Source organism: Lutra lutra, chromosome 5 (assembly GCF_902655055.1).
Source record: "Lutra lutra chromosome 5, mLutLut1.2, whole genome shotgun sequence".
Taxonomy (NCBI): Eukaryota; Metazoa; Chordata; class Mammalia; order Carnivora; family Mustelidae; genus Lutra; species Lutra lutra.
In genome coordinates, this window is record NC_062282.1 from 8,303,759 (window position 1) to 8,330,515 (window position 26,757).

At 50.1% G+C, this 26,757-nt stretch overlaps 1 protein-coding gene across 2 annotated transcripts in view; it reads left to right on the plus strand.

The window, feature by feature from the left end:
- Nucleotides 1–1,145: 1,145 nt before the first annotated feature.
- Nucleotides 1,146–26,757, plus strand: part of ANKRD33B (ankyrin repeat domain 33B) — a 72,384-nt gene continuing 46,772 nt past the window's right edge. For both annotated transcript variants that reach the window (XR_007127408.1, XM_047729630.1), the window contains exon 1: nt 1,146–1,646. Coding sequence is in view for 1 of the 2 variants with exons in the window: in XM_047729630.1 (XP_047585586.1) it covers nt 1,293–1,646 (354 nt within the window). In the remaining variant the exon portion in view is untranslated. The remainder of the gene's footprint in view (nt 1,647–26,757) is intronic.

Genomic DNA, 26,757 nt, shown 5'->3' on the forward strand with positions numbered 1-26,757 from the left:
GTGGAAAGGGTCAGGAGGGAGAGGGGCAGAGAGAGGGGTGGCTGTGACCCGCGAGGTATCCGCATCCTCCACGCGCAGCCATTGCCACGGGGATTTGGCCCGTCGCACGCTCTCTTCCCCGCGGTCAGGGGCTCCCCGCGGCAAGTCACCCCCAGCAGCGGGACAAGCCGGGAGAAGCCAGGCCCCGGCGGCGGGGAGCTGGGACTGGACCGCGGCAGTCTCCCGCGGCCCGGCTCGGCGTTTGGCAGCCGGCCCCGAGTCAGAGCCCGGTCGCGGCCTCACGCGGTTCTCTGTCTTGACTCCGCAGATGCCGGCACCGTGACACCGTGGGGGAGGAGGGCTCCCCTCAGGCTCTGGCCTGGAGCCTTCCGTTTTCACCCAACGTCCCCACCTGAGCCCCTCGAGACACCACGTCGGGGGCTCTCTCGGGAGCAACCTGCGAGCCACAGATGGCCCGAGCTCCGCGGGATCGGGGGACCCTGAGGACCGTCCCCTCCGGAAGCTCCCAGTTCAGAGGGTCACGGCCCTCGGCGGAGCCCCGGGCCCCTCGGTGGACTCCGCCTCCTCGGACCCAGTTGTCCTCCGTGCCTGTCCCCTGCTCCCCGCGACTCCTCGGTCTTAAGCTCGGAGTGGAGTTGGCCTCGGAGCCCAGTATCCCGGGGAGGTGGAAAAACGAGCTCGGCGGCTCCGGTGCCGAGAAATTCTGGCAGTCGCGGCCGGGAGGCCTGACGCCGGGGCGGTGCCGGGCCCCGGGGGTTTGGCGGCTCCCCACGCGGGGAGCAGGCTCAGCTCGCGGCGTCCTCCGACCCCCACCCTCGACCTCATCCCCGGGGTCGCCGAAGGGGAGGGCGGGGCCGGTCGCCGCCGGAGACACAGGCGCCCGGGTTCTCCGGTTACTGCTTCTAGTTCCCGGCGCGGGCACCGCTCCGCTCCGGGGCAGGGCGGCCGGGTGCGCGGGCCCCGCGGCGCCGAGGACTCGGCTCGGAACTTTTGTCGGGCTTCGGGCGGGGGAACCCGGGGCGCGCGCGCCTCCTCCAGTGCGGCGGCCCCGCCCTCCTCCCCGCCCGCGCCTGCCCGCCGCGCCCGGAAAGCCCCAGCGGCTCCTCCCACCCCCGAGGGGGCTTTCTCCAGCCTCCAGTGACTTTAGTCTCCGAGCGCAGCCGCTCGGCGCTCGTTTCCGCCGGGCTGGAGCGCGCGGAGCCCCGCTCGTCTGCGGCCGCAGGGGACGAGGGGCGGTGACCCCGGCACACGCCCCGCGCCCCAGTCTCCCGGCCCGCGCCCCGGCCGCCAGCATGGTGTTGCTGGCCGGGCCCGGGCCGGAGGGCGGCGGGGCGCGCCGCGTGTCCCCGCAGACGCCGTCCCCACCCCGGGACGCTCAGGCCGGGGAGGACCCTGCCGACTACGAGGAGTACGAGGACTTCTCGTGTCTGCCCGACACCCGCAGCATCGCCTCGGACGACTCCTTCTACCCTGTCGGAGGCGAGGAGGAATACGGCACCGCGAATGCAGAGAGCGTCCCAGAGGGCGTCCCGGAGGAGGCGACCCTCCTGCGCGCCGCCTGCGCCAACGACGTGGGGCTGCTGAGGGCGCTGGTGCGGCGGGGGCTGAGCGCCGAGGAGGTGCAGGAGACCGACCGCAACGGCCGGGTAAGTCGGCGTTCCCGCCGGCTTCGGATCCCCTCCGCACTCCCCCCGCCCGTTCCGCGTCGCCCTGGTCCCGGCTCTGTCCGGTCCCGCGGTGACTGTGCCGCTGCCCAGCGAGCGTCTTCGTCGCCGGCTGGGCGTGCGGCGCGTGCGGAGCCCTGGGCGGCCCTGCGTCTCCCGGGCCGGGGTCCCGGTCTGGGCAGTGGCGGGGGTGGGTGGTGCGGAGCGTGGCCCGAGGTCACAGCGCCGCGGGAGACGCCGCTGGTCTCGTCTTCACCGCCTCCCTCTCGGTTCCCGCCCCCGGAGTCCTCCTGTCCTTGAATTCCCCCCGCCCCCACCCCCGGGGGCCCGCGCTGGGATCCGGGTTGGCAACCCCTCGGGTCTCTAACAGCTGGGCCCCCTCCGACCGTTATCTTCCTTGCCCGCGGGGACGGCGTCCTATCCCGAACCCCAGTTGCCTTCACCCCCCCGCCCCCGCCCCGCCGCTCACGCTGCCCTTGCCCTTTCTCTTGCACGCCCGGAACGCGGACGGGCTCCTCCAGGCCCCCGGGAGTCGGAGTTTCCTCCCGGATCGCCCGCCCTCCTCCCGCAGCCCCCAGCTCGGCGGCGCCCGGAGGAGAGCGTGGTCTCCGACCTCGCCGCCCGCGTGGTCACTGCCCCGAGCCACGGCCGGTGGGGTCCCAGAGCAGGGTCTGGGGGCGCGGCGCTGGAGGCGCAGACCCCCACCCGGTAGGGCAGCGAGGACGGCGGGCGGTGGAGGGAGGCACCAGGGATCCATTAGTCATGTCAGGACTCAGCAGGAAAAATTTTAAAAGGAAAGAAAAAGTTGGCTTTCGAAGACTCGAGAATGCCTGGCTCGCAGAACAACCCACCAGACACTCGGGGCGGGGGGACACACCGTAGAGGGACCCCAGCGGCCGAGCGCGCGTCCGTCTGTCTGGGTGGACAGCGGCAGCTGCTCCCCGGAGTGTCACGGTCTCCGGGTCCGGTGGGATCCGCCGCCCCAGCCCCGCACGAACGGGGAGTGCAGGTGCCTTTCGCTCCGGAACCGTGGCTGACAGGACGTAGGTGGTTGGACTCGGGAACTCGGGGACACTGTGCCTTTCGTTTATCTCCGGAGCGGGGTGGTGTGTCTCGGCCTGTGCTTTGGGCTGGGCTTAGTCATGTTGGAGCCTGCCGGGATCGCTTTCTGCTTCCACACTTTGGCGGCTCAACTTGACACAGCATTTGACAGCAGGGAAGGGACTTGCGCTTGGTGTCGTGTGTCCCCGGGGCTGGCCCGGAGGCCTGGTGGTGGTAGGGCCCCCCCCTCCGCCCAGCCTCTTCTTGCCTCTGCCCTCACTGCGGGGGTGGGGGGGTGGGGTGGGGGCTGCTGGGGCTGTTTCTGCGCTCTGCTTTGGCTTTTGCTAAGGTGAGTTTTCACATGTAGGTGTTGATAGAAAACCTCTCTGGCCCGAAGCAGGTAGCAGGGCCCGCTTTTAAGGAAACCCCGCAAAGATCAGGAAGAACAGGGTGAGGGGGTGGGTAGATTCCCTGTCCTGGGCAGCCTGGGGTCTCCAGGAGGCTGGGATGGGCAGAGGGGGAGCAGTTTGGAGGCTCCGCTGGGCCCTGCTTTAATGATGTTTCCTTTGGGGGAAAAAAAACTTTGGGGACTGCTGCATTCTAGCCATCTGAGAATGATATGAACAGACGGTGGCTAGGGGGTTTCTGGGCTACTTTTGAAAGCCACTCCCTCAGTATAGGGTCTGGGGAGGGCAGTGGAACTGGACAGAAGTACAGGTTCCAGCCTCTCTGCCTTGGTTTCCTAGTTGAACCTCCCAGGGTCCTGAGCATGAAACCCACTAATGCACGTGACACTGATAGAGCCCTTGTTAACCGTCCCCCCTGTTTTCTCGCCAGCCTCCTCCGGGCTCTGAAGAACACCTCCTCCAGGACTTTTCCCTTCTGCCAGGCAAAGCTCCTTTTCTCTCTGCCTTTCCCCCTTGATTGCATAGTCTCTTTGTTTCTCTGTGTAGGGCCTCGTCCTTTCTGCTCCCCACCAAATTATGATGGAGAAATGGTACATGGCTGGCAAAGGGAAGACTCCTGGGCTCTTGTATCTTCCCACCAGAAGGAGCAAGTCCTGTGTTCTGTGCTTTGGTGGGGGCGGGGCGGAGGCCAGAGCTTCTCTTCTTCCAGTGGTTCCTAGATTCTGTTGGCCAAACAGCCTCCATCTTCCTATAAAAACTACAAATAAAATGTTGTAAAGGGCCAATGCGCGACCAGTGGCAAATGGGGCAAAGTGTCATTGCAGACTTATTTCTTGCAGACCTATTGTGTGCTAGGCAATGGTCAGGTACTGTAGGAGACTGGAGAGAAATCCAACAGTCCTTGCTTTTGAAAGTCGACCTTTTGTTTGAGGCGAGAACTCAGTAATAGTGTTCCAGGAAGACTGCCTGGTGCCTAGAACCCGAGGCAGGGCCCCAGAAGGCAGTCGGGAGAGATGCAGAGCAAGTGTCTTCAAATGCAAGGAGCTCTGACAATCCTGGGAGCCTAGTGAGGAAAGACTCGGGGACTGTGGAGGGAGGACGTTCTGGTCAGCCAAACGAGACAACTGGGTGGTGGCAGACTGTGGTACAGAGAGGAGGGTATGTGGGAGCCACAGCTGGAGAGCTCTACCCGGGTCTGGTGGCAAGAGGCCGGCCCAGAGGAGCTGGCTAAGAAACAGGAGATTGGGAAGTGAACTGGTTTCCTCGTGACAGTTCAACCTGGGGGCGGAAGTGTCCTCACTCACTGCCTTCAGGTCCTGTCTTAGGGGTATCTTCTCAGGGTGGGCTTTTGTCTTACCCCAGTCTAGCCTGCAGCACCTCCAGTGGGTAAACACAGTCCACGGGTTCAGGGATTGAGAGTGGTCGTTTGAGAGAGTAGCTGATATTTGGTCAAGATGTAGAGAAGATAATGCCGGGAAAGTGATCCAAGTAGAGAGATCGGCAAGTGCAAAGGCCCTGAGGCATAAGCCCTTTGGGCCTGATTTATAAGCTTCTCACAATTAGGGATAGTCACAACTTTATAGAAAGCCTTAGCGAGAAGTCTGGTGGAGCAGAGGGTACTTGCTTCATCAACAGAGAGTGCAGCTCACAGGTCCTGCCCACAGCAAGCTTCCTAGGAGAAAAATGTCTCTAAAGGCTTTGTAAGGATTTCTGGGTACATTTGTTGAACTAATCGTCTCTGGTCAGTTGAGAAGACAGTTCTGCCTGAGCTGACAGATGTTTCATCCGGTTTGAGTAACTAAGGCTCAGATGTGTCTTGTTTAAGAAAATGTGTTCTTTCCTGGCTCCTGAGATGGGTGGGATCTTGGATGCGGCTCAGCATCCAATTTTCTTCTAAAATATTTATTGCTCTAAAAGGATTGCATGATTTAATATGCAACATGTAAACATTTGTCAGACATTTCTCTCCAGTAACATTCAAAGTGTGCTCTGGCTTTCGTTTAGATTTACGGTCGTTTTGTTCCTTCTGACTTGGGGACGGTGAAAGCTGCCATGATTCTTTTTCTTAATTCTTCTCTTCCTGTTATTATCTCCCGAGATTCCCCTCGGTGGCCCTGACAGCTTTGGAGACAGGACTGAAACCAGAGGGACGCGTTTGTGCCGCTTCCACTGTTGTAGAAAGGCAGTTCGAAAGTCAGACAGCTCTTGAACCAAACTAGGCCCAATTACGCTAAATTTAAAATATTGCCCTCCTTTCTAGATGTGGTTCTTCTTGTGCATGGCTAAGTTCCAGGGGCCCCGCCCCCCCAGGTGCTCTCTAGGCTCAGCCCAAGCCCAGGCCACACACCCAGCTTGGGGGTGTCTCTCTTTACTTGTGGGGGGTGGCGCTTTATGTTTTATAGATTTGTAGCAGTGACTGTGACCTTTATCCTGACACACACAAGAAAAAAAAATTGGTGTTTGGTGTTTGTTTTTGTTTTTTTTTTTTGAATGCCCCAGGAGGGCTGATAAACTTTGGAATCCCCTTTCCCTAAAATGAGAAATCAGGTTGTTGGGAATCCACACCCAGCCAGCCCCGTTGCCTTCCCCAGGCCTCAGGCTTCGTGCACTGTGTGTACTTAGAATGGGGCTAGAAGTGGTGATCAGAAGTGAATTCTGGTCTCCCTAGATCTGAGGGCGATCAAGCCTGGGGAGCTTCTGATCTGAGGGCGATCAAGCCTGGGGAGCTTCTGGGCAGGGAGCTTGACTCCGCTACTTGGGGATGTATGTTAGTGTGTTATTTCTGATGTGTCGGGGAGGGATGAGGAAGTGAGAATGAGCGGATTAGCCGGGAGCCCAGGGGGCGGGAGTGGAAAAGGTGGTCAACGGAAGCCCAAGCCGATAGGCCAGGTGACAGATATCTGTCTGCTTCTTCCTCCCCATGGACCATGGGTGGGGCGTGGGGGGCGGTGGGTGTAGGGGCATCCCTCTGGGCCCAGCAGCGGTAGAGAGGCCCATGCATTTTTTTTTTTAAAGGACTTAATTTTTAAAAAATATTTTATTTATTTATTTGACAGAGATCACAAGTAGGCAGAGAGGCAGGTAGGCATAGAGAAAGAGTGGGGGAAGCAGGCTCCCTGCTGAGCAGAGAGCCCGGTGCAGGCCTGATCCCAGGACCCTGAGATCATGACCTGAGCCGAAGGCAGAGGCTTAACCACCCAAGTGCCCTAAAGGTCTTAAATTTTTAAGGACAGTTTGAGATTCACGGCAAAGTGGAGAGTAACGTACAGAGATTCCTATCTACCTCCTGCCCCAACAGGTGCACAGGCTCCCCCGTGGCCCGCATGTGCAAGCAGAGTTGTGCATTTGCTGTTGCTGATGAGCCCACATGGACACATTATCCCTCTGTGTCCATGGTTTATACTCATGTTCACTCTTGGTCTTGGACATCGTGTGGGTTTGGACAGGTGTTAGTGACGTGTGTCCACCATGATAATACCGCTGAGGGTATCCCATGTGTTTCTGATAGAGTGTGGCAGGTCTCTTTGGCCACAGCTGTGCCAGATACCAAGTAACTGAAATCTCCAGGGTGTGGACGGCAGTAAGGGTGGCCCAGCAGCGCCGATCCTGGCTGGGCGGTCACTGGGCTGGAGTCGGCTGCTGGTGGCAGGACTGGGAAGGTCTTGTCTAGGGGTGACTCTGCCCCGGTGGCTTCTCTTCCTCCAGCAGGCTGGCCTGGGCTTGTTCTCCAGGGAAGGGTACGGGTTTCAAGAGATTCGTGGTCACTTCTGCTGACCAAAGTCACAAGGCCAAGCCCTGATATGCCCTCTTAAGGGGGAGTTTGCTTTTGTTCGTAAAAGGATATTATTCACCAAAATGCTGAGCACTTACTTGTTTCTTTTCCTTTTTTTTTTTAAAGATTTTGTTTATTTATTTGACAGAGATCACAAGCAGGCAGAGAGGCAGACAGCGAGAGGAGGAAGCAGGCTTCCCGCTGAGCAGAGAGCCGGATGCGGGGCTCGATCCCAGGACCCTGGGATCATGACCTGAGCCGAAGGCAGAGGCTTTAACCCACTGAGCCACCCAGGCGCCCCTTACTTGTTTATTTTCAATTTAGTTTTATGAAGGAACATTTCAGGTGGGTGCCCGAGTAGAGGGTACTGGAAGCCTTTGCGTCCTGACTGTTCAGCGTCCGGAAACCACCCGTTCCCGAAGATCTGTTTTCATTTTCTCCGGAAAGGGTGTTTTTTAATGCCGCTTTTTGTGTTTTTGCGGATGAAGATTTCAGAAATCTAGGTAGACCATAGCCATAGGATTTTAAAGATTTATTTATTTTAGAGAGAGAAAGAGAGAGAAAGAGACAGAGCATGGAGGGGAGGGACAGAGGGAGAGAGAACACCCTTAAGCAGATGACCCCCTTGAACGGGGAGCCTGACCTGACCTGAGAAGTGGAAACAGAGACCAAGAGTAGGATGCCCAACCGACTGAGCCACCCAGGTGCTCCCATTGTCAGGGATTTTATTTTATTTTTAAGATTTTATTTATTTATTTGACAGAGATCACAAGAAGGCAGAGGCAGGCAGAGAGAGAGGAGGAAGCAGGCTCCCCACCTAGCAGAGAGCCCGATGCGGGGCTCAATCCCAGGACCCTGGGACCATGACCTGAGCCAAAGGCAGAGGTTTAACCCACTGAGCCACCGAGGCACCCCTTACTTTTTTTTTTTTTTTTTTTTAAGATTTTTTTTTGTCAGGGGATTTTGGAGGTTATTTGTCTCCCATGTTTTTGTAGTAGAACAAAGTGAGGCTCAGAGGAGAGGGGATCTAGGGCGTCGGGAGAGCTGGGCTCCGCTGGGACCCCGGGGCAGCTCCTGCTACTCCTTTGAACCCTGCTGGGCTTCTCCAATGGGCTTCTGAGCTTTCTACCCGCGACGCCTCCCGTCTGTGCATGAGAAATGGGGGAGTGGTTGGGTGATTTTGAGCATCTGATTTCTTTTCTATCCTGTGCTTGTAAAGGAGAACTGAGGGAGAAGTCTTATAGAAATCAGGGTCTATGAACTCTTGGAATATCATTTATTCATCTGACATTTATATCAATTTAATAGGCAAAGTATTCAAAGCGATTCTGCGTGGCAGCTTGGGCTACATGTGGCTGTGACCTAGGGAACGCTCCTCTACGTGCTATTTAACTAATAGTAAATCACTAAAATCCAGGCCGTTAGGTCAATAACTTTTTAAGGCTTATAGGTTAATGCAGATTTTCTCTTCTTCCAATGTCCATTATGGTAACGTCTGTTTTTCTAGGGAAGTGTCCTATTTTTTTCCAAGTTCTAAAGGTCACAAGTCTGAAGTTTCTGTAAAGTTCTCTTTTTAATGTTTGTTGTCAACTGTCTTATATCCTGTTTTTCTTTATTTTTGAGTTTGTGCTGTTTCTCTTTGGTGACAAATGCGGAAAATACCTATCCAGTCAGTCCTATCGGAGAATCGACTTTTGCTGTGGATCCGCTTCTTTACTCTGTCATCAATTTTCTGCTTTTTTGAAAAATTATTTCTTACCTTGGGTTTATTCTACCTATAATTTTTCTCTTGAAGTATCAGTTTTGCCTTTCCCCCAGGTTTGGTACACAGTGTTTTCTCATTGTTCTGTTCTAATTTACCTTAGGATTTCTTTTCTCCTTTTTTTTGGATCTAGAAATTATTTAGAATTACATGTAACATTTAAAAAATGTATATTTTGAGCTTTATTATATAAATTTTTAAAACCTGATTCATAGCCTACGGTCTCTCTGATACTTCTTTGAACTTTCTTGAGATTGGCCTTCTAGCCCTTTATTGGGCCAGTAATTCTAAATTACAACCATGTGGGGGCGCCTGGGTGGCTCAGTGGTTAAAGCCTCTGCCTTCGGCTCAGGTCATGATCCCAGGGTCCTGGGATCGAGCCCCGCATCGGGCTCTCTGCTCAGCGGGGAGCCTGCTTCCTCCTCTCTCTCTCTGCCTCCCTCTCCGCCTACTTGTGATTTCTGTCTGTCAAATAAATAAATAAAATCTTTAAAAAAAAAAAGTAAATTACAACCATGTGATACTCTGTGATTTCTCCAAGTGAGTCAAACAGTTCCCATACGTAAGATAAAATGTAATTCCTTTTAATTAAAAGAAATAAGAAGTTTGTAGTTAAGTTCTTAAAATATGTGATCGAAGAAAATATGTTTGATTCAAGATGATTGGGAAGTACTTTTTTTAGACAGCTTACTGGCATGCTGGTGTAGGTATGGTGTGTGTATGTGTGTGTGCACGCGCGCACGCGTGTGTGTTCTCAGGGGGTCAGATTTTAAGATGAAGTAGGATGTTAAGAGTCCTTGATGTCATTCAGTGTGTGTGTACATAAAAGAGACTGTTTTCAAGCAATGTTCTTACATTTGAAAGACCGTTGAAGGTGAATTTTACTTATTTCTACCAAGTCAGAGAGAGGAAATGAAGGTAGATGTGAAATCCCCAGTGACAGTCAGCTTGGCGGCCAGATTGGATTGGAGCCGCGGGATTGAGAGCAATTTCAAAGTAAGAAAAACAGATGTATGCTTCCCAAGGCGTATTTATGTCAGCTCTGAATAAGTTCAGTCCAAAGTAGGCAAAGTGATGGGATATGGAGTCAAGCATTTCTCTCCGGCTTCTGCTTCTGGGATTTAACTAACTCTTGGACTAGATACCACACCTGCCGAGCGAGGGCCATTCCAGCTGAGAGAGGCAGGGGCAGGAGGTGGGGAGGAGGCAGGAGCCGTGTTTTGGGGGGCCGCCTAGGACAGGCCGATAAGTGAATTTATCGTAGTCCATTTTCTGAGACAAAGGAAGGTGCGTGAAGTTGATTTATACATAAGGAAGTGGGGGGAATTAGGCCGAGTGAAAAAAGTCCATCTCAAAAGATTCGATGCTGGATGAGTCCATTGGTGTAACATTCTTGGACTAAGGCAGTTGTAGCGACGAAGAACAGCTTATAGGTTGCTGGGGTTAGGGTTTCGGGGAGAGGAGGAGTGGGTGCCCCTATAACAGGGTAGCAGGAGGGGGCCTGTAGTGATGGTCAGCCCTGCGTCCGGACTGCGGTGGTCAACACGACATGTCTACACAACAGAGGACCACTCGGCCCACCTACCACCCAGCAGCTCTGGATGGCAGCAATGCCATTTCCTGGTGGAGCTCTTGCCCTGTAATCAGGTAAGATGTTGACACTGGGGTGGAAAGCCAGAATGGAGAGCTTCCTGTAGGTCTGTGACTATTCTAAAATCACAAGTGTGAAATGAAGGAAGGCAACTCTTAGAAATGATTAAGATGGAAATACTTTGTTTGTTTTACCACCATAAAAAATTGGAAAATTAGGGGCGCCTGGGTGGCTCAGTGGGTTAAAGCCTCTGCCTTTGGCTCGGGTCATGATCCCAGGGTCCTGGGATCGAGCCCTGCATTGGGCTCTCTGCTCCGCGGGGAGCCTGCTTTCTCCTCTCTCTCTGCCTGCCTCTCTGTCTACTTGTGATCTCTGTCAAATAAATAAATAAAATCTTAAAAAAAAATTGGAAAATTAAATGAAGGCATGCGTTACCTTTTACCTGTAGCCTTACCACCATGAATAGATCGACTCTTAGAAACAAAAGGAGGATCAGACCTGGCTAATAGGTTGGAAATGGCACCTGCTGGGAATATAACATGCTTGAACCACTGCCACCGAACACTGTCATCACCTGAGAGCTTTTCCCAGGTACGGGATCCCAGGCCCTACCCCAGACCTACCAGACCGCAGTCTGCACTTTTCACAGCTCTGAGGTGATTGGCACATACCCTTGTGAAGAGCTCTGGGACTTTTCTTAGAAAACAAGTTTGGTGGCCCCAGATGGCAGGCTTAGGCTGGTCATGTGATCCTGGACAAGTCACATAATCCTTTGCTCCTGCATGCATGTCCTCTACATCCCCATCTGTAAAATGCCCAGAGGCTCTGGGCAGAGTACATCAGTAACTTCTGTATTCAGCGTGCCACACCGTAGGCACTCTGTAAGCGGAACTGTTGTTTCCGTGACGAATTAATCTCAAGATAGTTTCGAGTCCTGCTGTTTGAATTTTAAGCAAGGGATAAGGTAGAAGCAAGAGAATGGCGTGTCTACTGGGTGATGACTTTTTTTTTTTTTTTAAAGATTTTATTTATTTATTTGACAGACAGAGATCACAAGTAGGCAGAGAGGTAGGCAGAGAGAGAGAGAGGTGGGGAAGCAGGTTCCCCGTTGAGCAGAGAGCCCGATGCAGGGCTTGATCCCAGGACCCTGGGATCATGACCTGAGCCGAAGGCAGAGGCTTAACCCACTGAGCCACCCAGGCTCCCCTACTTGGTGAGGACTCTTGTGACCACAAGAATTTGTTGAATGTTTATATTCAACGAAAGTGGCATTTGGTGTCATGGGTGCAGATGGTAGGGGTGGATGCCACCACATCCCGGTGCATCCTGGGAGCACTTTGAGCTGCGTGGTGGAGCCCAAGTCTCCATCTCCGGGGGGTGGAGTTGGAGCTCTGAGGCCAGGCGGAGCGTGGGAAGGACCTCTACTCAGGAGCAACGAGGAGGGAGAGCAGTTCGAGGAAGGGAAAGATGGTGCAGACACCAGGCATCAGGACAAGCCTTTTTCTTTCTTCAGTGTTTTCCTTGAGCCCAAGTTCATGCCGAGAGTGCTGGAGTCAAAGCCCTGGCCTATCCTGGGATGTCCCCCAGACTAACGCTGCGGTGATGTTCTGTCAACAAGCCACGGTCGGGTTGTGGATTCCCGGAGTTTCCTTCCCTTTCTACTTGTCCTTGACCTTGTGGAGCCCGGTGTGCCCAAGGGCCTGGCCCTGCCCCCTCCTGTTGGGAGGGTCAGTCTGTACGGCTTCCAGACGCTGGGCATGGAGCCTACTTAAAAAACAAAAAATAATAAATGGAAGCAGAAGGGACTGCAGTCATGTGCTAAAGACAGCGGCAGTGACTCAGCTCCTAGGTCGGATTGTCCTCGGAGGGAGTTAGGCCGTTTCTCTTTGTTCTTAGATCATGGGTGGGTTTCTAGGAAATGAAAGGCAGTTACTGCCGCTCCAGGCTACCCTGGATGCCGCTGGGGAGACGTGGAAGCCAGGTTAGAGCCGTGGAGTCTTGCCATCGCTGGGGGATGCGTCTCCCCATGGACTGTCATGCTTCACTGGCCCAGGTCTTTGGGGGGGCCTGTCTCATCTGCTGTGGAAAGGGACATCGGAGGCACCGAGGAGTAGGGAAAGGAGCAGCTCGGGTGTGTCTTGTCACGTGCTCCTTTGTCGAAGGGTGGGCTGGCACAGGCTACTGAGGTCGCCAGGCTCATCCTCCATGCGGCGTGATGGGTGGAGAGGCCACTCTCCGCAGACACCTAATGGCCTTAGAGGGTTATCAGCTCGCTCTGTTCTGCCCAGGTTTTCCCATGGTGGCCCTGAAAACCCTGCATCCTGGGAAACCCCTGGGCTCCTGGCAGACTGAAATGGTCGCTCACCCTACCTGGGAAGAATGCACTCGTGGGTCGGGGCCACTTACCAGGTGTCACGTAAGAGGAGCCGAGAGGTCTGCTGGACCACAGATTTCCTCCTTTGGCAGTATCCGGAATTCTTCCTTTGGAGGAAAGCTGTGGTTTTAATTTATATTTTGGGGGAGGTGGGGATTGCCACTGGGAAGGCAGCATGTGCCTAAATTTAGTCACCTAGACTTGTTTTGTTTTAAATAAGCTCTGTGCCCAGCGTGGGGCTTGAACCCGTGACCCCAGATCGAGTTGCATGCTCCACTGACTGAGCCAGCCAGGTGCCCCTAGACTGGGTTATTTTTTAAATTTTTTATTCTTTTTTAAGTCATACCAGAGATCTGTCACCCAGATGGGACACATGGCAGGTGTGTCTTCTTGAGAGTACTTTTGGGAGGCAGGGGAGCCCCTGGGCCTCTGGGAGGTCCTGGAGAGGAGGGTTGAATCTCCATTGCCTTGTGTGAAAAGGAATAAATACATTTCTCTAAAAAATTCAGTTATTTAAAATGCGCCGTGAACTCCCTGGCAAATTTGAAATTTTCTTTTGGTTTTAGAATGAGGTACAAGTGTATTGAGTTATTAAAAAAAAAAAAAAAAAAGCAAACCCGTATCTTCTTTGTTCAAAGCAATGTCTTACAGTGATTCTGCTAATAATTTTATCAGTTCCCAAATACTTAAGATGCTGCTAATGTATTTTGAAAGGTTCCCTGATGTTACTTCAGTGCAGGGCCCTTGAACCTAACTGAAAAATTCATGTCAACCACTTGTTTGCGTCTCGCGGTTTCCATCTACCTATTTGCAAATGGCTTGATTTGGACACAAGAGGTTTAGCAAACGCATAGAGACTGTTTCCTTAGCAGTAACGTGCATACTTTAGAAAAAAGTCTTCAGAAAAATGGAAAAAGCTCATTTTTCAAAGAAAGGGCTATTCCTGAATGTTTGCTGTTAAAACATGTTGGACTCCTATTTGAGCTCCTGTGACCAAACACCGTGGACAGTGTGACCTCCACACACCAGCATCCACTGCTCGCGGTGCTGGAGGCTGGAAGTCCAAGATGAGGCACTGGTGGGATGGGCGTCCGGTGAGGTCCTGCTTCCTGGCTCTGCTGGCTCAGGGTGGGCAGTCTTCTCACTTGTTCTCACGTGGGAGAAGGGGCAGGCGCTCTCTGGCATCTCTTTAATGGGGAACTCATCAAGGGGCTCCACCCTCCTGATCTGATCACACCCCGAAGATTTCCTAATACATGAAATCCTGAAGAATTTTAAAAAATGCATTTATTATTATTATTTTTAAAGATTTTATTTATTTATCCGACAGAGAGAAATCACAAGTAAGCAGAGAGGCAGGCAGAGAGAGAGAGGAGGAAGCAGGCTCCCCGCTGAGCAGAAAGCCCGATGTGGGGCTTGAACCCAGGACCTGGGATCATGACCTGAGCCGAAGGCAGCGGCTTAACCCACTGAGCCACCCCGGCGCCCCTAAAAAATGCATTTAAAATATTTTTCCCCCTTGCAGGAGAGCTCGGTTATTTGTGTAATATGTTATATGTACTACATATGTTATATGTACTACAGCCGCACCTGCCTGGCTTCCACTCCAAAAAAGCCTGGGATGTTCTCCTGGAGAATGGATGGGTTCACATCTAGATGATCTCCATCTCTGAAGGGATAGAATTCTGTAATTCGGTGATTTAAAAAAAAATGTTTACACGAGTAAAAATTAAATAATGATGTTGTCCCAGAATGTCCAGGAATAGAAAAAAAAATTTTTAAAGAGAAAGCTAATTAAAGCCTTGAAAGTTGTAAGTGATGGGAAATCCCCCAAATGCGGACTAAAAGGAAGTCATCTGAAGGGGAGAGTGAAGAAAAGAGAACGTTCTAGCAACAGCTCCATCGATACGTAGCTCACGCACCATGCAGTTCTCCCCCTTAGAGCAGACAGTCGGTGGTTTTGGGGACGTTCACAGGTGTATGCAGACATCACCTGGGAGAGAAACCTTGTACCCTCCGAGCTGTGACCGTCTGTCTAACCCACCCTTCCAGCCCTAGGCAACCACTCATCTCCTTTAACCACTTACAGTATTTGTAACAGGATGTTTATGAAAGAAGAACTAGATCCTTGTCACTTTGTGACTGCATCTCTTGACCTTTTGCCCAATAAAGGAGTACAACATTCATTTCACCACAGGAAGTGCCCCCCGTGCAAGATATGCAAGATGGGGTGACAGGTGCAGGCTCTACCTTTAAGTGTCTTACCATAAATTTCCTATGACTTACAATGTATGGTAGGAGTTCAAGTTTTCACACAAGTGTGCCAAGCCCTGCATATGACCCATTGCACATGGAGCATCAAGCCCAACTGACCCCTTGGTCATTCCTCCTTGGTCTTGCTGACCTGTCACTGAGGTCCTCAAAGTGTGGCTGCAGCCCAGCAGTGTCAGTGGCATCTGGGGACTCACTCCAGACTGCCTGAATCCGAAATTCTGGGGGCGGGGTTGCCCTGTGTTCCACCACCCGCCAGGGGACCCCGACGCTCACTCCTGAGAACCACTGTGGGTGGCATGGACCTCTTCTGGTCAGTTTCGGTTCATCCTGGGTGGGTCCCTCTCCTGCCCCAGCATGTCTTCGCGCTCTACTTTGGAGAGAAGAGCGAGTTGGCTTTTGTCAAGCTTGTCTGGCCCCATCCCCCTTTCTTGCTCCTGTTTCAGGGATAGCTGTGAGGCTGGCTGGGCTGGTTTTGCCCTTGACTGGTCTAGGGACAGGGGGGCAGGGGAAGTGGCTCAGTAAAGGCCAAGGACACTCTGACACACAGCCTCTGCCCCTCCCCTCTGGGCACGGAGCCCCCCCACCCCTGGGCACGGAGCCCCTCCCCGAGTGGATTTGGACCCTCCCCCCAGCTCCCTTCCGCTCTTGCCCATTGCTGCCGGCGTGGCCTCTCCCATCTTGCCCTCTCTGCTGGTCTTTCTCTCCTTGTTACGTCCTATTTGGAACCCTCCTCATAAACAAGGGGATAAAATCCCAAAGCAAACAAGTCCCAGACTCACTTGCCAGTGGGTTGGGTCTGACAGTCTCCTGGAGCCCTCTTTTTCCCAAGGCCGGAGGCATGTGGGGCGGACAGTTTTGTAGCCGGCTCCCAGGGCCCTGCCAAGGCTGTGGGGGCTGTTCTGCCCGCCCCCGTGCCCCCCCCCCCCAACTCCCACCTTTGGCTTTGCAGCTCTCCCTCTGGCTCTGTTTTCCGTTGTTGTGAAAACATCCATTCCGAGGGGCCGGTCCCATCCCCTGGAGCTCTTATTTCTTTAACCCCAGCCACCCACAGAAACTGCCCTGCCCTCCCCAGCATTTTGGGCTCTGTTGTCCGAGTTGGGAAATGGCCTCGCTCTTGGGAAATGACCTCGCTCCGGGGAGGAAGGTGGAGGATGGCAGGCCTATGCCAGGTGCAGGGGGACACACAGCTCTGCTGGGTTTCAGAACCCCCGATATTAGCTATCTGCCGTGTGAGTCTGACAGTGGCCTGACCTTGGGACCCCCCAGATGCCTTGAGCCCCCAAGAAGTACTCTGCAGCGGGGGTCATCCACACTGAGGCCACCTCCTTGGACCCCCATGGGTTTCTTTTAAAGATTTTATTTATTTATTTGACAGAGAGAGGTCACAAGCAGGCAGAGAGGCAGGCAGAGAGAGGGGGGGAAGCAGGCTCCCTGCTGAGCAGAGAGCCCGATGCGGGACTCGATCCTAGGACCCTGAGATCATGACCTGAGCTGAAGGCAGAGGCTTTAACCCACTGAGCCACCCAGGCTCCCCGACCCCATGGGTCTCTTGTCCAGTGCTCACTTCCTGGTCTCACCTGGGCTTAACTGATTTCCATTTTGTTTTGGCCCATTTCTTGAGCTTCTTTCCATGGGTTTGTCTCTCTACTCCCTGGGGTGGTGATTTTTATGCATTAACTGGATGAGGCTATAGCACCAAGTTATTAATCACACACCAGTCTCTGTGAACCGTGAAGGTGCTTCGTGGATGTGGTGACCAGCTGCAGTGACTCAACGTTAAGGAGATGACCACCGTGAATGTGGGTGGGCTGAGTTCAATCAGTTGAAGGCCTTCAAAACGAGAACTTGACCATTTTCCTAGAGCAGGAGGAATTCTGCCTCAAGACAAACATCAGCTCCTGCCTGAGTTTCCAGCTTCCCAGCTCCCATGCTTGTATGACGGGCTCCTTAAAATACATCTCTGTGTGTCTGTATCCCCTGCTGGTTCTCTCTGGAGAGCCCTGATTCACACATCGCCTTAGGAATATTGCCGCCTGGTAGAGCCCCCTCCAGGCTTGTTCTGCTGATGCCAGCTCTCAGCCCCGGACAGTTCTCCCAAGAGTCACACTTGCATTGAGAGCATCTGCAGGATGTTCCTGTACCAACCCTCGCCCAGCATCTCCTTGACATGTTTGAAACACAGTGCGTCACTGCCCTCCAGCTTCTGGCATTGTTGCTGCTTCCTCCGGGGCTGCTTTTGTGGGTGGGCACCCTGTGCAGTACCCAGGGCCTCGTGCTTCCAAAGGCCCCCTGTTTGGTGTCAGGCTTTGCTGTGGCTGTCTGGAAAGTCTTAATGATTCGGACCCATGGCCCAGGATTTTCATTTTGCACGCAGGCTGCGAATTCCGGAGCCGGCTCTGGATGTCGCCATGGGGCTAGGTGCCCCTGGTTGTAACCCTGGAGTCAGCCTCCCCCATCTCCTGCATCTAGTCACTTTCTAAATAGTGGACAGTCCCGTGCTGGTCTCCCACTTTCCTTTGGGGTCACACTGCTGTATTCCGGGGCTTTGCGACATCCCCCAGAAACAGATGCTGGACTTCCTCTCTGGTCCCCCCACATCCCCCACTGCTCCCTAGCCCTGCGGCATCTTGCCACTTTCTACTATGTTTGCCACCGCGTCCCAATTTGTGTCCATACACGTGGCTTTTAGTATAGGAGCAGCATTTCCAAAGCTCTCCCTTCAAGTTCTCCTACTAGGAGGCTCCAAATGCCTGATTTTCTCCTGTTTCCTGTTGTGTCAGTAAGGTGACCGAATGGGGTGACTTGCTGTCCCCCCCAGCCCTGGCAGATCCTTATTGTCCCTGGATGCCCCGCCTTCTCCTCCCTGTACTGCAGGGCAGTCTCAGGTACCCCTTTGCTGGGATCTTCCTTCCGTGCCTCCTCCCGGGGTGGCTTCTCTCTGGGTTCTCAGCACGGTTTTGCAGCTCGTTTGTAGAACGGTTTTCTCTCTCGGCTCGCTGGGCTCCGTGAGGGGGAGTGTCAGTGTCCGTGTCGTTCAGTGTATGTCCTCTTCAGCCCAGCAGAGGTTGGCGCCCATAGTAGGTGGTTTGCATCTGCCTCTTGAATAAGACTGGGGAACCGTGTCTAGCTGTCCGTTCTATACCTCGATTCTGAAATGCGTACAAATACAGTTTCAGGTCATACGCTCCAGTTTTTAATCTGCTTGGAGGTGATTTTTGTGGATGGTTTAAGGTAAGGATCCGATGTCATTTTTTCGCGTGTGGATATCCAGCTTCCCCGGTATCATTTAACGAAGAGACTGTCTTTTTCCCTTCATGAGTGTTGTTGGTGCCCTTGTTGAAAATCAGTCGACTCACCATGCTTGAATTTTTTTCTGGGCTCTGTTCTCTCTCTGTTGATCTGGACGTCTGTTTTTGTGCTGAAACATACTGTTTGCATTACTATTGCTTTGTAATATCATTTGAAATCAGGGGGTGTGATGCCTTCAGCGTTGTCTTCTTTCTCAGGGCTGCTTCTGGGGTCTTTGTGGTTCTATACAAAATTGGGAATTTTTTTTTTCTGTTTCTGTTAAAAATGCTGTTGGAATAGGGATTGCGCTGAATCTGGATATTGCTTTGGGTAGTGAGAATATTTTAACGACATGAATCCATGAACACAGGATATCTTTCTGTTTCTTTGTAGTTTCTTTTATCCGTGTTTTATAATTTTCAATGTAGAGACCTTTCACTTCCTTGGTTAAATTTATTCTAATGCATTTTATTCTTTCTGATGCTATCGTAAGTGCAGTCGTTTTCTTGATTGGGCTGAAGAAGTGTGACTCATCTTTGCACATTGATTTTGTATCTGGCAACTTTACCAAACTCATTTATTAGTTCTAACCATTTTTTATGGTGGAGTTTTTAGGGCTTTCTGTGTATAGGATTATGTTATCTGCAGAGATCATCATCTTTTTCTTTCTGATTTGGATACATTTTATTTCTTTTTCTTGTCTGATTGCTCTTGCTACTATTTCCAGGACTGTGTCAACTAGAAATGGTGAGAGCGGTCGTCCTTGTCTGGTTCCTGACCTTAGAGGAAAGCTTCCAGTTTTCCCCCTTCGATGAGGATGTTACCTGTGGGCTTTTCACAAATGGTCTCAAGTATGTCGAGGCTTCTCCGCCTCCCCCAAGGCCAACAGACTTGGCCTTAGTGACAGTTGGGCCCAAGTAGTACTTTGTTGTGGGGATTGTCTGGTGCCCTACCTGATGCTGAGTGGCATCCCTGCCCTCCGCCCACTACATACCAGTAGAAAGCTTCTCCTCCCCCCGTAGCTGGGACAACTGGAAATGTTCCCAGACATTGACAAATGTTCTTTCAGGGAACAGAATCACTCCCCAGTGGACGATCTCTGAGATAGAGAGTAAGGCGAGCATGCAGGTGCCTTACTGTATGTGGAGAAGTTCCTGAGGTCGTACAAGAATCTATAGTATTTGGCACACCTGTTTGCTCTCTTCTGCCTCTTACTCACCAAATGTCTTGTCCGGTGTTTTTAAACTTCACACGGCTTCATTGGAAAATCGTGTTTCCCGCTTCTGCGAGCTGCTCCTTGTCCATCAAACGAGGGGAGCCCGTCGCTGCCGCCCTCAGCCCTGTAAACACTTCTTCGTTTCTCTGCTGGAGTGTCTGCTTTCGTGCGACACCTGCCATTACACTTCATTTCCCTCTTAGAAAATACTCATAATAGGACAAGTTGTGCTCTTAAAACTGTGATATGAGGAGATGAGCGGCAAGAGGCATGACGCATCCACTCAAATTTCACAGAGTTTGCCTTTCCTGATGATCTGTCCGGGGCTGGGAGGATGTCTGGAGGCGGCCGCCACATGCTCGTGGAAGCTTAATTGATGAAGCTTCCGAGGAGCCAGAGATGACCCATTTCATGCCTGGCAAGACTTCGCGATGTGCATTCTGTCAAGTAAATTGCGCGTTTGGTTTTGATTTCAAGGGGATTTTTATTAACTAATGACACTTGGAGCAAACACTGGGCTGCAGTTCTTCCTTTAAAAAAAGAAAACTATAAAGACTATTTGCATGAAATAGGCTTCTTGATTTTTGTTCTTGAGTTTTGAGGTTACCTTCTTTTCATGTTAATGGAATCGTTGATTTAGCAAATATTTATTGAACGGGCTGCGGTCGGCCCTGTTCTGGGGACCGGAGGGTGGAACACAGAAGACTGAAATCCTTACTCGGACGGAGCTCCCGTACTTTTGGGGGAGAGAAACAGTACACAAGACCATCACGTAAAAGGCATAAAATCCCTAGCATGGGGTGGGCGCTGAGGAGAAATGGGAAAGCAAGCAGGGTGTGAGTGCACACGTCCAGAACTTGCCCTCCTCGCGGAGGAGAGAACCTTTAAGTAAAGCCAGGGAAGAAGTGAAAGTCTTGTGGTGCTGCTGTCTTGGGGAAGAGCAGCCACAAGAACAAAGGGCTGTGAGGTGGGAACACCTGGAATGTTCTGGAACAGCCAGGAGGCCAGAAGGGCAAGAGCAGAATGAAGTGGGGGGGGGCTGGCAGGAGAGGTCAGAAGGGACTGGTGAGCTCCCTTAACGCGAGAAGGTCATCCTTGGGCAACCAGAGTTCAAGGGGCAAGAGAAGGAGACCCACTTGGACTCAGAAGTGAGTTTGAGTAAGGTCCTGTGAGGCTCTTGCCTTCAGGACTGCTTGTGCTGAGCGTGTCTGGTCCATCACACTTGGCGGGATCAGCGTCCTTCCAAAAGTCCTGCGACAAAATCATGCATTCCGCGGAGGCATATTGGGTTGGCAGCCACGGTCCCCAGACGTGGTCCTTGGTTTCCAGATCTGTCTCGGGGCTGGTCACTGATATCCTGAAACTTCCAGCTCTTTGGTCTGACTTCAAGCCTGGGAGGTCATTTCCCTCTGACGCAGGAAGTTCAAAACTGGGATGATGTGGGTCTGTGGCACGCCAGGCTTTCCTCTTGGGGCAGGAGACCCCGAGAGAACCCCGAGACCTGGAACGCCCTTCTGGGGTGCTTGTGGCTTCCTCTGTCAGTCCTCGCGGCTGCTTTCTTCCTTCTAGTGCGCATACAGTTCCTAACAACCTTTAGGCCCACAGAATGGTTCTCATCCTCCGTTTTCATGCTCCGTTTTTTTGCGCATAATCTTAACATGTAATTTAGGAACTTGCTATAGGTCTTCTAATGCCAGAGCAGTTGCAGATGGGGAAAGATTTTTCTAGAGCAAGTGTGGGCCTTTTGCAATACATTTAGGTTGACCAAGAACTTACTCATGTGCTTCCTGGCTCAGCAGCAGTTATGTGCTCAGACGTTGGGAGGCTCTTTTGCTGAATTTCAGGGTGCAGTCAAGTTGGAGAACATGAAGTCTTCATGGTGGCAGAATGTTTCTAATTTTACTGATTCGTGAAGATCCTCCTGAAGAGTTTGACTTTCCCTGTGAAGGATCACACTACCCTCCGATCTTCACTCCTTTACTCTGATATATTAACAGTAATATTTGTTAGATTCTTTTTTCTGCTTCCAATATAAATATTTAGGGGTGGAAAGTGAAAACAAAACAAGAAAGGGCCAAGTACAAAGAAGAAAATGTAAATAATTACCACTGGTACCCAGAGATAATGAAGTTAATGTTTGACACGAACTGTTTATCTATCTGTGTATCTATCCCTCGGAAGTTTGTCCTATAAATACAGTTTTGGATCCTGCTTTTTTCTCTTCTAAATATACTCTGACCTCATTTCTGTTGAAAGTACTTTGTAGAGTCTTGATTTTTAAAAAATTTTTAAATTAATTTTTTTAAAGATTTTATTTATTTATTTGACAGACAGAGATCACAGGTAGGCAGAGAGGCAGGCAGAGAGAGAGGGAGAGAGAGAGAGAGAGAGAGGAGGAAGCAGGCTCCCCACTGAGCAGAGAGCCCGATGCGGGGCTCGATCCCAGGACCCTGGGATCATGACCTGAGCCGAAGGCAGAGGCCTTAACCCACTGAGCCACCCAGGCGTCCCGAGCATTGCTTTTTAGGTCAAGTTTTAGGAGGTGTATTATAGAGTTTAAGATAAGTTTGAGCCTTTGAAAGGCCATCTGGCTTTCTTGGAAGACAACGGATCTCTCCTTCCACCAGCAGGGTTATTACGAAACAGCCCGTTTTTGCTGGATCCTTGCGACACTGCACATTAATTATTCAAAATATCGAAATGGGTTTGTTGGTCTTTGAAAGATTCAAGTCTTGCATTTTTATTGTAAAATTTTCAGCTAACATAGAAAGGCAAAATGCCAAAGATGAAACTCTCTGATCTAGAGATAATTAAATGTTTCAGGTATGACTTCACAGTCATTTAATATAATATGGTACGCGTAATCTGCTTTTTTCCTTAGCAACTTATTGAGGACATCTTTCCGTGCCAGCAAGCACATGTCATTATTTTTAATTGCTGCAATATATTCTATTTTCTGTACATTTTCATTTATTTAGTTTAGGACTTCCTGGTGGACATCCTGGAGATGATTTCTAGTTTGTCCCTTAGAGCAATGCAGCAGTTTATAAATACATTTCCATATATCTATATATCTATATCTGATTTTAAGGAAATTGATAGCTCATTGATAGATCTTGAGTTTGGATGCCCATGGTGGGTCCCGTTATTTTCATGAAAAATTCTGCCTCTGCCTGGGGCACGGGTAGACTTCTGTTTCTGTAGCATTACATCTGGTCATTCTAATTGCTTTGGCCCTGTTGGCCATCCAAGTTAAGACCCGCGGCATATGGATTTCCCTTTGCACCGAGACTCGAAATATTAGAAATAGAGCCTCCTCCATCAAGCTGAGTCTTAGAGGGAAGATGACTTTGAAAAGAGCCACGGCCCACTTGCCCTGGATGGATCATGTGAGCAAGTAGATATTTGTCACAAGCCATTGGAATTTGGGGCTTGCTCGTCACTGCCACACAACCTAGCTTGTCCTGACTGGTGTGGCACATAATCACAACTTGCCTTCTAGAAAGAGTGAACCTCGTTATGTTCATTAGCAAGATAGCAGAATACCTCTCCTTTCATAGTTTGCCGATGCTAGTTATTTTCACTCATTTTAATCTTCCCTAAGTCATGGTAAAAAAGCAACATACCGCACGTTAACGTGCATGTCTTTGATGATTAGTGACGTTGAAACATGTCTCATATATCATTGTCTTCTCTGCCCATTTGTTTGGAACAGTCTGTGTTTTCTTCTTGAGTTCTAAGAATTTTTAAAAAATGCCAAAGTCGTTATTCTTTGTCTAGCATATGTTCCACATTCTTCTTCCAGTTCGTATTTATTTTTTAAATCTGCTTCAGAGTTTATAAAATTTCTTAAATACATGGCTTGGTATCTTTTGTCAGATTGGGAATGCCCTCTGCTGCCGTCTTGTCAAATACCGTCTCATTTTCTTTTCCTTCCCATTGTGTGACACCAGATTGACAAATATCAGACCTTTTCCACTCTGCTCCATGTGACAGTTATGTGGTTTTTTTCCCCTTATCTTTCCATCCTTGTTTTCCTGTCTGGTCGTTTTTCGTTCACCCATCTTCCAGTTGACTAATTCTCTGTGTATCCTGTTCTGTGAACTGATTAGTTCACTAATTAGTTATTAATTAATAAGAACTTAATTAGTTCACTAATTCTCTGTTTATCCTATTCTGCTTCTTAGCTCCTTTTTATTTGTTTTTTATTTATTTTAAAAGATTTTATTTATTTATTTGAGAGAGCGAGAGAGCACAAGAGTGAGCCCTAGGTGGGGGGTGAGGCAGAGAGAGAGGGAGAAGCAGGCTTTCCAACTTGGGGCTCCGTCCCAGGACTCTGAGATCATGACCTGAGCCAAAGGCAGATGCTTAACCGACTGAGCCACCCAGGCGCACCTTAACTCATTTTTAAATTCTCAGTTTCAGTTATTCTATATTTTATTTCCAAAATTTTAATTTGATTCTTTTTTTTACAGATTCTAATTCTCTGCTAAAACTTCACATTTGTCATTATTTTCTGCTACATATTAATCATAGTTACTGTAAAGTGATCACTTGTAATTATCTGTATCTCCTTGAGGTTTTTTTTTTTTTAAGATTTTATTCATTTATTTGACAGACAGAGATCACAAGTAGGCTGAGAGGCAGGCAGAGGGGGGAGGGGAAGCAGACTCCCCGCTAAGCAGAGATCCCGATGTGGGGCTTGATCCCAGGATGCCAGGACCACGACCCTAGCCGAAGGCAGAGGCTTTAACCCACTGAGCCACCCAGGCACCTCTCGAGTTGTTTTTTTAATGGTCTCTTTTCCTTTTGGTCCTCTCTCCTGACGCGTTTGGTAATTTTTTTTTTTTTTTAAATGGTAGACACCGAATGTGAAAAATGGAAGTAGCTTTAAATGGTGTTATCTTCCCCCAGAGAGGACTTAATTTGTTCCTGGCAGACAGAGTGGGCGGATGAAAGCAGGCCAGGTTGTGGTCTTTGTGAGGTCTGGTCTATTTCTGGCTTGCCCCACTCCAGGGACAACGAGCCCTTTGGGCTTGCTACAGGAAACGTGGCATGTTTAACAGGCCCGTCTTCCCGGGCAGGCCATGAACTCCGATTTTGTCTCCTTACCCCCCGAGACTGCCACAGACTTTGCGTAATGCCTCTGATCTGTAACTACCGCTCTCTGTTGGTGTCTTGGTCTCTCAGCCGTTAGGAATCAGCAGACACCGGGAGGGGACAACGGTGAGGATGGAATACACAGCCTGCAGCTCCTGGTTGTTTTGGAAGTCGGATGCTTCCAGATAGATATTTTTGAAAAAATTCAATTCAATTGTGTTCTCAGTGGCGGCGTAGATGTGATTGAATTTAGCTGTTCCTAGCTGAAGGTGAACGTTCCTGTCCTTTGTCTTTTTACTTTGTGTTCCTGTTGTTTCGCTGAAGAGCTGTCGATTTTTGTGTAGTCAGATTTATCTGTCTTTTTCTTTATGGTTTCTGGCTTTGCTATTATGCTTCAAAATGCTTTTCTAAAGCCAAGTTTATAGAAATCGTCATCTAAATTTTCTCCCAGTGTTTTTTCAGTCATATATTTAATGATTCATTTTGGCATAAGCCACTAGGTAAAGCTCCAATCTTATTTTCACCCATATGGCTCGGGCATTTATCCAGCACTATTAACTGAGTAATCCGTCTTCTGTGAGTAACTGAAATATAATCTTTTTTGTTAAGGACATGGTGTCTCATTAATATTTTAATTTTCACTACTTTGCTTACTAGTGAGGTTATCCGTATTTCACATATATTTATTGACTTTGTTTTCTTCTGATTTTTTGTTCTTTATCGATTATTTAATGCTGACATTTAATACATTTCTGTTGATAGTTAAATAATCTCATTCATTTTGGTGGTTGTTTTTAAATTTCTTTTTAATTTTGCTTATGATTTTATAAATGTAAATGAATATTACATTTTCATGTAAAGTAAACTTACATTTTATATATTTTGTTCATTGTTACTACGTTTTCAAAGCCTTTCCTTGTCTTGTGATCAAGGATGTTAACTTTGTTAGGATGTAATTATGTAAATGTATATTTTTGCCCTTAATTTTTTAGTCCTTTTTATCTGTGTTCTGATATATGGTGTATGTGTGAATACTTTGCCTGCTTAATAGTCAGCTTTCCCAATAGTGTTGGTTAAATAATCCATCCATTCTCCATATTATTTCTTTAACATGCCTCGACCTTTGAAGACAAGAGTCTTATTCTGTGCCATCTGTCGTTTTACTTTTTCCCATTAATGTACTTTTTTTAAAAAAAGTTTTTATTTATTTATTTGACACAGAGAGAGAGAGAGATAGAACAAGCAGGGGGAGAGGCAGCCAGAGAAAGAGGGAGAAGCATACTTCACGCTGAGCAGGGAGACCCGATGCGGGGCTCGATCCCAGGACCCTGAGACCATGACCTGAGCTGAAGGCAGAGGCTTAACCCACTGAGCCACCCAGGTGCCCCTTAATGAACTTTGAAATTCTTGTTAATATTTTATTCTCTTCCTCCTGTTTTTGATTTTGTTTTTTAAATTGAGGTGTAATTGACATGTAATATTACAATAGTTTCGGGTGTCCAGTGTGATGATTTGATATTTACACATTGTGACGTCACCACCACAGTAACTCCAGTTAACATCCAGCAGCCCACAGAGCTGCAGCTTTTTCCCTTGTGACGAGAACTTTTAAAATCCACTGTTAACAAGAGGCGACTTTCAAATACGCAACACGGTATTGTTAATCATTGTCCCTGTGCCGGACATGACATTCCCTTGGCTCGTTTATCTTATAACCGGAAGTTTATATCTTTTGACCCCTACACCCATTTTTTTTTAAGTTGTACGTTTATCTGCCAGAAGATATTCTTGTCAGTGGACGCAGCCTGGACCTTTTCTTCTGTTCGCTCCGGAAAGGGTCGCTTTGAATCATTCCCGCTTCTTTGTCTTCTGGCGGTCACCTCCCTGCTGATGGACAGCTCGCTCCTAATGGGTGTCTCGATTTACCCATTTGGAACAATACTAATGGTTCCCTGCCAGGACAGATGGAGGCTGACAAGACTGCTCCTCTCCAATCAGACACACCCGCCCATGGTTTTTCATATTTATTGTTCTAGTGCCTTATTGTTCTGTGTTCTCAGCCTGTCTGGTGATGCTACCAGCTAGAAAAGCCTGGGGCTCTCGCCTGGGCATGTCCCCAGCCAGAGCCCGTGCTGTACTGGGTGGACCCTTGTGGTTCTTCCTGTGATTGCAAGATGCCCTCAGCAATCAGTGATCATCAGGGAACTTTGAAATCTGGGATTGGGTGCCGGGAAGGAAGGGAGGGAGGGTCAGAAGGAGGAAAGGAAG